Raw genomic sequence first — 9,506 nt, forward strand, 5'->3', positions numbered from 1 at the left:
ACGGTACACACACACACACACACACACACACACACACACACACACACACACACACACACACACACTTACTAGAGTCCATTGTCAGTGCTCACATTCACACACTGCAGAAAGAAAGATAGATGTAGTTTATTCCTCCCCACAGACAGGGCAGAGTTCTCTCTTCTCCTCTCTTCTCCTCTCTTCTCTTCTCCTCTCTTCTCTCCTCTTCTCTTCTCTTCTCTTCTCTTCTCTTCTCTTCTCCTCTCCTCTCCTCTCTGTGTGTATTAGCTTTTTAGTTTTAGTTTATATCAAATATAGTGGTTACAAATATTAGCCCCCATGATGGGATGGTCAATAGTATTACAGCCCATGTGATTTGTTTGCTATCAAAACACACCTAATTAAGCAATCGGCTTTCAACCTGTACAGTCAATTGGACATTTGCCAAGATGATTGTTGCTGACCTGGCCTCATCTGGAGTTGATATTTCAAGGAACAAAGTTGGGAGGGCCTTTCACCATGGTGGGCTTCAGGGCCATTGTCTCAGAAGCACCCCTTTACTCAAAGAGTGGCACATCACAACCTTGAATTTTCCCTTGGGGTATCTATCTATCGATCTATCGACCTATCGATCGTTTGCCCGTGAGCATTTGAGAGATAAAAAAATGAGTTTTGGAAATCTGTGCTTTGGTGTTATCAGACTAATCTGGAACTGTTTGGGCACATGGATGTTGCTTACTGTATGTTTGGTGAAGAAAGGGCAAGGCTTTCAACCCTAAGAACTAGGGCTGTTGGAACGAATTTCGGTATTCGAATATAATTTGAATGTGTAACAAATTAATACTATTCGAATGTTAAAATTATAATTCGAATGTGTTTTTTTTAATTATAATTATTTTAAGTGTTGACTATATTTAGCAAACGACAGCTTTAGGTGCTGCTGAGAGCTCCCTCCTCCTTTTCTCAGCGCTTCGGTCAAGTGTTTATTGTTGCTATGTTACCAAAACCGTCTGACAGTAAGGCCAGCACGTCTTTTTGGAATGTTTGCCTAATGCTAGCTAACTAGCCAACGAGCTAACTGAAATGGCAGCAGTCGTTCAGCAGTCAGCTTCAGACAACCTGGGACCAAAACACGTCTACCTTTAACACGGCGAAATCCCCCTGAGCCCGTTATTTCTGTAACGAATGTAATGTTTCTCAGTCAGAAAAGGGCTATAATTTACTTAGCAAGACAGCTATCACGTAAAACAAGTCAACTACGATGTCATAGTGGCAGTGGCATAGGCTAAGCCCGTTTTTACAGTGTGAGTAGATAGAAAAATAGTAAATATTAATAATGTCTGTAACGTGAATGTAATGTTTCTCAGTCAGAAAAGGGCTATAATTTACTTAGCAAGACAGCTATCACGTAAAACAAGTCAACTACGATGTCATAGTGGCAGTGGCATAGGCTAAGCCCGTTTTTACAGTGTGAGTAGATAGAAAAATAGTAAATATTAATAATGTCTGTAACGTGAATGTAATGTTTCTCAGTCAGAAAAGGGCTATAATTTACTTAGCAAGACAGCTATCACGTAAAACAAGTCAACTACGATGTCATAGTGGCAGTGGCATAGGCTAAGCCCGTTTTTACAGTGTGAGTAGATAGAAAAATAGTAAATATTAATAAGTCAAAATTGACCATTAAATATTCGAATATAATTCGAATTTAGAAAAATAATAATGAATGAAATTCGAATGGGATAATAGAGGAAGATTGACAGCCCTACTAAGAACACACTCCCACAGTTCAACATGGTAGTAAGAACACACTCCCACAGTTCAACATGGTAGTAAGAACACACTCCCACAGTTCAACATGGTAGTAAGAACACACTCCCAACCCTAAGAACACACTCCCACAGTTCAACATGGTAGTAAGAACACACTCCCACAGTTCAACATGGTAGTGGGAGCCTCATGCTGTGGGGCTGTGTGCAGCCTCAGGCACAGGAAACCTTGCTCAGGTGCATGGCATTATGATAAAAGAAAATGAAAATAGTATAATATGCAGAAATCGGCTCGTAGACTAGCTTTAGGTCGCCGCTGGGTCTTCCAATAAGACAATTACCCAAAGCATACATCAAAATTGGTCCAACAGTTGCTCAAGGATACCAAAACCAAGGTCCTGGAGTGGCCCACACAGAGCCCAGACCTCAATCCAATTGAGAATCTGTGTTGGGTGCTCAAAGTGAATGTCCATGTTCGAAAACTATGCAGCTGGAACAATTTGCAATGAAAGAATCCAAAATCCCGAAGGAGACCTGTGCCAGCTTATTAAAGGGACATTTCACCGATTAGCATTAAGCTTTGTATCTTTAGAAAAACCAGTCATGTTTTTGAATGGTCGTGCATCGTTCCCTCAGTTTGCCTTGAGATGGGAGAAATGCGGATTTCAATGAAACCCATGAATAGGACTTCCTGCTTTCAATGATGTAAAATGATGATTTTTACATCATTGAAAGCAGGAAGTCCAACATTGAAATCCGTATTTCTCCCATCTCAAGGCAAACTGAGGGAATGATGCACGACTATTCAAAAACATGACTGGTTTTCTAAAGATACAAAGCTTAATGCTAATCGGTGAAGTGTCCCTTTTAAAGAACTACTCAAGAGATTGTTGTCAGTTGTGGCTCAGAAAGGCCACACTATGCTCATTCTTTACAAATAAAATTATACCGGTCAGTTTTGACCGGGAACACAAAAAGTAAGATTTTGTGCAACTGTGAAGAAATGTAAATGCTCTCAAAACAAAGATTATTTTAAAACTTGGACATAATGTACTCTGTGATATAATAACCCAATATTTTTATCTGAATGTTTATTAGAGCCAAAATAATGTATATATTATGTTGTTTTTTATTAAAAACCACTTGTATGAGTTCAGGTTAATGAGGCCTACAGGCCATAAATAGCAAATAGAATTGTAAAACATGTAATGTCCACAAGAACTTAAGCTAATTAAAAGATCCATAACAACATAAGGTGAGTGTGTATAAAGAGCTGTGTAATTATGGGAGTTCAGTGTATGTCTAACTACCGTGTGTGTGTGTGTGTGTTTGTGTCCCTCAGAGTCGCGGATGATTGAGAAACACGGCGGCTACAAGTTCAACGTCCCTGTGGTACCCCCCACCTTCAACTTTGGGGGTACGGCTCCCGGGATGAACTGAGCCCCCCCCCCCCCACCCCCCACCCCCCTCTAACTCTGTGACTGATTGTAGTGAAGTGAAAAGCTTGTGTTGTTCCCGCTCTGGTTCGGCTCAGTCCAATTGGCCAAAAGCACCTGAAGATGACATGTGGGCGCGCAACCAAACCAAACGCAACCGACGCCTGGGAGGGACTATGGGCCGGACACACACACACACACACCCACACACACACACGCATACACACACACACCCCGAGACTCAACGCTCTGGACAACACTTCCCCCGTGGGAGCCAGCCTTCTGGTCACCATGCCGACAGCTCTTAGGTCTTCCCACTCCCGCTCATGGGACTAAACATGAAATGAAATGAAATGAAATGCCCCCCCCCCCCCCACCCTGGGCTGCTGGGATAGCCGACCACCCCCCCTCTCCCCCTCTCCCCCCCGGCTGACTGGCACGTTAGTTCCTTTTCTACATCGCCCCCTGTCTCATATCTGGTGTAAATAGCAGCTGGGGGGTTGTCACGGCGACGTGAGGAGCCGGATCTGTGTACACGACTGATTAGCACTTTCATAACGACGTTCAGGCCTCCGCCGCAGGGCCCAACCCATCCTTCTGATTGGTTCAGCCTCCGCCGCAGGGCCCACCCCATCCTTCTGATTGGTTGGCCTCCGCCGCAGGGCCCAACCCATCCTTCTGATTGGTTGACGCGATTGACAGGCACATGAGCTGAGGCCGAGACCGGTCGCCGCCGCGAGGAGACGTGCAGGGTTACACACACACACACACACACATGCACACACACACACACACACACACACACACACACACACACACACACATGCACACACACACACACACACACACACACACACACACACATGCACACACACACACACACACACACACACACACATGCACACACACATACACATGCACACACACATACACACATGCACACACATGCACACACACACATACATGCACACACACACACATGCACACACACACATGCACACATACATGCACACACATACACACATACATGCACACACATACACACATACATGCACACACACGCACACATGCACACATGCAGATACATGCACACACACACGCACACACACATACACACATGCATGCACACGCACACGCACACACACACACACAGGCACACACACATACACACATACATGCACACACGCACACACACGCACACGCACACACACACACACTCACACACACACACACACACACACACGGCGGCGGCGCGAGTGGCAGCCCATGGGCTCATTGAAGCATGTACTGTTGGACTTGATCGTGAAGCGCTCAAGCTTTTGGTTGATGTATGGATGACCCATCTATATATACAACATATTAAAACATTACGCTGGACTACATGGGTGGTGTTGAGTTTTACACACACACACACACACACACACACACACACACACACACACACACACACACACACACACACACACACAGCACAAACTTTAAATCATGCACACAAAGATTTTGATGCATGAAATGGTCTCATAGGAAGCTTATGTAAGATTTCAGTTGATAGTTTTGTGTTTTGATAGTTGAGTGTTTTGACATTAAATGTAAATACCTCCTGCACAGTAATATACTAATACATCTCTGTTCTTAGTACCTTAATAAGGGTCTAAAGTCTCTGTTCTTAGTACTTTAATAAGGGTCTAAAGTCTCTGTTCTTAGTACTTTAATAAGGGGCTAATATACTAATACATCTCTGTTCTTAGTACCTTAATAGTCTCTGTTCTTAGTACCTTAATAAGGGGCTTAAGTCTCTGTTCTTAGAACCTTTATAAGGGGCTAAAGTCTCTCCTTGAATGTTACGGGTCTACCATCTCTGTTCTTAGTACCTTAATAAGGGGCTAATATACTAATACATCTCTGTTCTTAGTACCTTAATAAGGGGCTAAAGTCTCTGTTCTTAGTACCTTAATAAGGGGCTAAAGTCTCTCCTTGAATGTTACGGGTCTACCATCTCTGTTATTAGAACCTTAATAAGGGTCTACCACCTCTATGCTCTGTGAACCTTAAAAGGGAACTGCAGGGGTCTTTTAGCTTAATTTACCTTAACTGAACAGTCACTGGAACGTTCGCTTAATTTATCTTCACATTCCAGTGACTCCGAAGCTGTTCAGTTATGGTGGCCGTGTCACTTCCACCTGTGGCTGTGAGCAGAATAAGCACACTTGCAACTTTGGGCCACCGGACAAACAGAGTGTTGCAGCCTCCCGATCATGCTCATGAAAAGGCAGTCTGTGTCATTGAGGAATATTGTAAAAATACACACTAGAGATGTAGGGGAAGCTCTGCAGAGAAACCTGCAGGCGTGAAATGAGAAAACAGAAGAAATGGCCAAACCTGCAGCGTCTGTTTAAGGGTCTACCATCTTAATGCTCTGAGTCCACATCTTTTTAGAATGTAGGTACTTCAGTTCCAATGGGGTGGTTAGAATTCTAAAATTGTGTCTATCTGGTTATAGACATCATTATGGTGTGAATGTGAAACACAACCTGGATGTTTGCCAGGCTAGACAAACGGACAAACCTCTAGAGGCCATTGGGCCCTCAGACCACCTTCATGAAGTCTGTTTCTGGCAGTGTGGCCAGAGACATTCACACCAGCGGCCTGCTGGAGGTCATTCTGTAAGGCTCTAGCAGGGCTCCTATTGTTCCTCCTTGCACAAAGGAGCAGATACTGGTCCTGCTACTGGGTTAAGGACCTTCTACCACTCTGCCCTGCTCTCCTAGAGAAACTGCCTCTCCTGGAATCTCTTCCATGCTCTTGAGACTGCAGGGGGAGACAGCAATCTTTTTGACAATGGAAGTCAGGAGTATTGGTGTGCCATTCTGGAGGAGTTGGACCACCCTGTGCAACCTCTGTAGGCTCCAGATGCTGGCTTATGCTACCAGTAGTAACACACCAGTTGCCTCCACCTATAAAGCCATTCCTGTTTCGGGGGTCGTCTCACAGTTGGCCCTCTAGTACACCTATAGTACATTTCGTTGACATCAAAGCAGGTCAACCTGATTCACAACCACCTCTGTAACATAACTGGCCAGATCAATATCCCACAAGTGTGACTGACTTGATGCTATACTCCTATGAACCAGTGTTCCCTTTATTTTTTTGAGCAGTGTATTTTTCAGTGCATCTTTGACAAATATGAATGAAATGTTGCTTTCTATGGGCAATTTGATGCCATATTAAGATTTGAGAGGTAATGTGAAGAAACTGCTTAGGTATTGTAAAAATAGTTGTTTTTAACTATGAATAACTACTCGGTTATTATTATGACCGCCGCACAGCAAAAATATAATTATTTTTGTGCGGAGCAAATTTCTGTCAAGGATTCCTGGGACACTAGAAGACCGCGGTGCACCAAACTTGGTAGGCCTTTAGCCCCACATGGATAGCATGGAACTATTGTTTTTCATTCTGATCCGTCGATTGTAGATGGCCAGACAGTTTTCTGTGAATATCTGGAGAACCATAGGACCTAGGGGTCATGTCAACCCATCCCATGACCACTTATTTAATGTATAGTGCCACCTAGTCAAAAATAAAAACGCAAAAATGAGGCATTGTAATCACCGTTATCTTTGGTTGACCGGTTCAAAACTGCATGAAATTTGAAGTGTAGGATAACCCCTCTGAATGTATGCCAAGTTTTGTGTAATCAAGTTCATGAGGGACGATACAATAAATGAATATATGTCTACATTTAGTGACTGTACCATAATGATCCTACACTGCCAATGTCGTGCAGTTTTGACCATGTCAGGTCAGAGATACCTGCGATTACAAAACCTCATTTTTGTTTTTTCATGTTTAACTAGGTGGCTCTATACATGAAACGAGTGGTTATGGAATAGGTTGACATGGCCCCTTAAGACCTTAAATCAGATATGAATCGGATATTTGTTCATGTGTCTACAGTCTAAACAGACAAATCGGATATTCCAGTGCAATGCGTCCCACACGTCATTAATCTGTGACAATTTTGTCCCTGTTAATGACGTTAGCTACTCGCTCCCACCAGTCCTGCGTTGGAGTTCTCAACGGGTCGGCACGACAAACCCGACGGGACGTTCGGGTCGAAAATATTAAGCAGATGACTCGGGTCGGGTCGGTCCTCGGGCTTAATATTTTTCCCTCAGTGACAAAAAAAAACAAAAAACATTTATAAATCATCGCTGCTGTTTACCGCAAATCATCATGAATTTCTCTATGGGGATCAATAAAGTAGCCTATCTGTATCGTAAAGAAAGTCTGGCTGCTGCATGCAACGTGCATGCAATCATGGAGGGGGCAGACGTGACGCTACTGTGTTGGGAGATGGAAGGACAGAGCTTGCAGCAGCTCTGCCATGTGTTGCACCAACATTTATGAGTTCCTGTGCAAGTTCTAAGAAGCCGTCTCCTTGAGCAAAATAAAATGGCAGTAGATTGTTGCTGGGCTTTAGCCTACGTCTTCGTGAATAGCTAACATTGGCATCATAGTGAGCGTGTATGAAGCAGTTATTGAAATATCATGCTCTGTGGATGATTCTGCCTAACTATATTGTGTGGCGGAGTAACATTGGGAGCACTTAGAGTCTGCGCAGTAATATTATATATTACTGATACAGATATTACTGCACCACACAATGGTTATCCCTCTTACCTGCTTACAAATGCACCACGTTTTATTTTGTCTCACCATACTTGGTCGTGTGACTACTCGTGTAACTGTATTTGAATAGGGAAAACATGGACGTGTTTGGTCGCTTCTAACTTCATCTCTGTTTGGATCCTAATGAATGCATTGGACTAGCTAAGTGCTATCAAAGTTGCGCCGCGCGCCAGAGCCAGTGAGTGCACGCATTGAAACGTGAGAGGTCAGCTGAACGTGAGAGGTCAGCTGAACGTGAGAGGTCAGCTGAATGACGCATGGAAATGCATCTGTGAGGTGCACAGGTTAAAACATTATAATCAAATCAGTTTTATTTTCTAGAGGTAACTATAAATCTGTTCAGGCCCTTTTTGAATAATATTTACAAGTTTAGATTAGAATCTGTAAAACAATTCAGCGCTCTTATCAAACCCATTCCTGTAGAAAGCCCAGAGCCTGAGGCAGCTTTCCCCTCCAAAGTAGACCTACGAGCTTGGAAAATCATTTGGATTCTTGGCAGTAGTGCATCCAGAAGGAATGAAAGCAAGCAAAGCACAATTGCATAATAGCTCGTTCCAGCATAACATCTCTTCCCAGTAAGCGTGGACTGGAAAGCCAGAGGAAATCACCATTGAGGCTACAGGTATCCAACAAATAGCCCATATGCTCAGTTAACATAGGCCTATAATCAATATAGTTCTTCATGTTCTTTACTGGTCGGATGCTCAGTTAACATAGGCCTATAATCAATATAGCTCTTAATTTCCTTTACTGGTCGGATGCTCAGATAACATAGGCCTATAATCAATATAGCTCTTCATTTCCTTTACTGGTCGGAGGCTCAGTTAACATAGGCCTATAATCAATATAGCTCTTCATTTCCTTTACTGGTCGGATGCTCAGATAACATAGGCCTATAATCAATATAGTTCTTCATTTCCTTTACTGGTCGGATGCTCAGTTAACATAGGCCTATAATCAATATAGTTCTTCATTTCCTTTACTGGTCGGATGGTCTCTACACAATACACTGCACATTCGAAGATGACCGTCAACTCATTCGAATGTCACTCAGCAACCGTAGGATGACAATAAAAATAGCAGTGGTCTCCTATTTATTATCCAGAGCTGCATTTACAGTTAATGTAATTATACTCGTATATTTATTATAAATAACCTATTTATTTTCCACAGTTGTGTTTATAATTAATGTAATTACACTCGTATATTTATTATAAATAGCCTATTTATTTTCCAGGGTTGTGTTTATAATTAATGTAATTACACTCGTATATTTATTATAAATAACCTATTTATTTTCCAGGGTTGTGTATATAATATAATACTTTATAATACTATTATAAAGTATCTATCTATCTATCTATCTATCTATCTATCTATCTATCTATACTCATATATTTATTATAAATAACCTATTTATTTTCCACAGTTGTGTTTATAATTAATGTAATTACACTCGTATATTTATTATAAATAGCCTATTTATTTTCCAGGGTTGTGTTTATAATTAATGTAATTACACTCGTATATTTATTATAAATAGCCTATTTATTTTCCAGGGTTGTGTTTATAATAATGTAATTACACTCGTATATTCATTATTATTTTCCAGAGTTGTGTTTATAATTAA

General features: G+C 42.0%; 1 protein-coding gene across 2 annotated transcripts in view; it reads left to right on the forward strand.

Annotated features, from left to right (window-relative positions):
• The window catches only part of ipo7 (importin 7), a 32,912-nt gene extending 28,348 nt beyond the window's left edge, over window positions 1–4,564 (forward strand). For both annotated transcript variants that reach the window (XM_062525208.1, XM_062525209.1), the window contains exons 24-25: window positions 1–3; window positions 3,091–4,564. The exon at window positions 1–3 is cut by the window's left edge and continues 114 nt beyond it. In XM_062525208.1, the coding sequence (XP_062381192.1) occupies window positions 1–3; window positions 3,091–3,188 (101 nt within the window). In that variant the 3' untranslated portion in view covers window positions 3,189–4,564. The remainder of the gene's footprint in view (window positions 4–3,090) is intronic.
• Window positions 4,565–9,506: the final 4,942 nt, after the last annotated feature.

This window comes from Sardina pilchardus, chromosome 21, assembly GCF_963854185.1.
Source record: "Sardina pilchardus chromosome 21, fSarPil1.1, whole genome shotgun sequence".
Lineage (NCBI taxonomy): Eukaryota > Metazoa > Chordata > Actinopteri > Clupeiformes > Clupeidae > Sardina > Sardina pilchardus.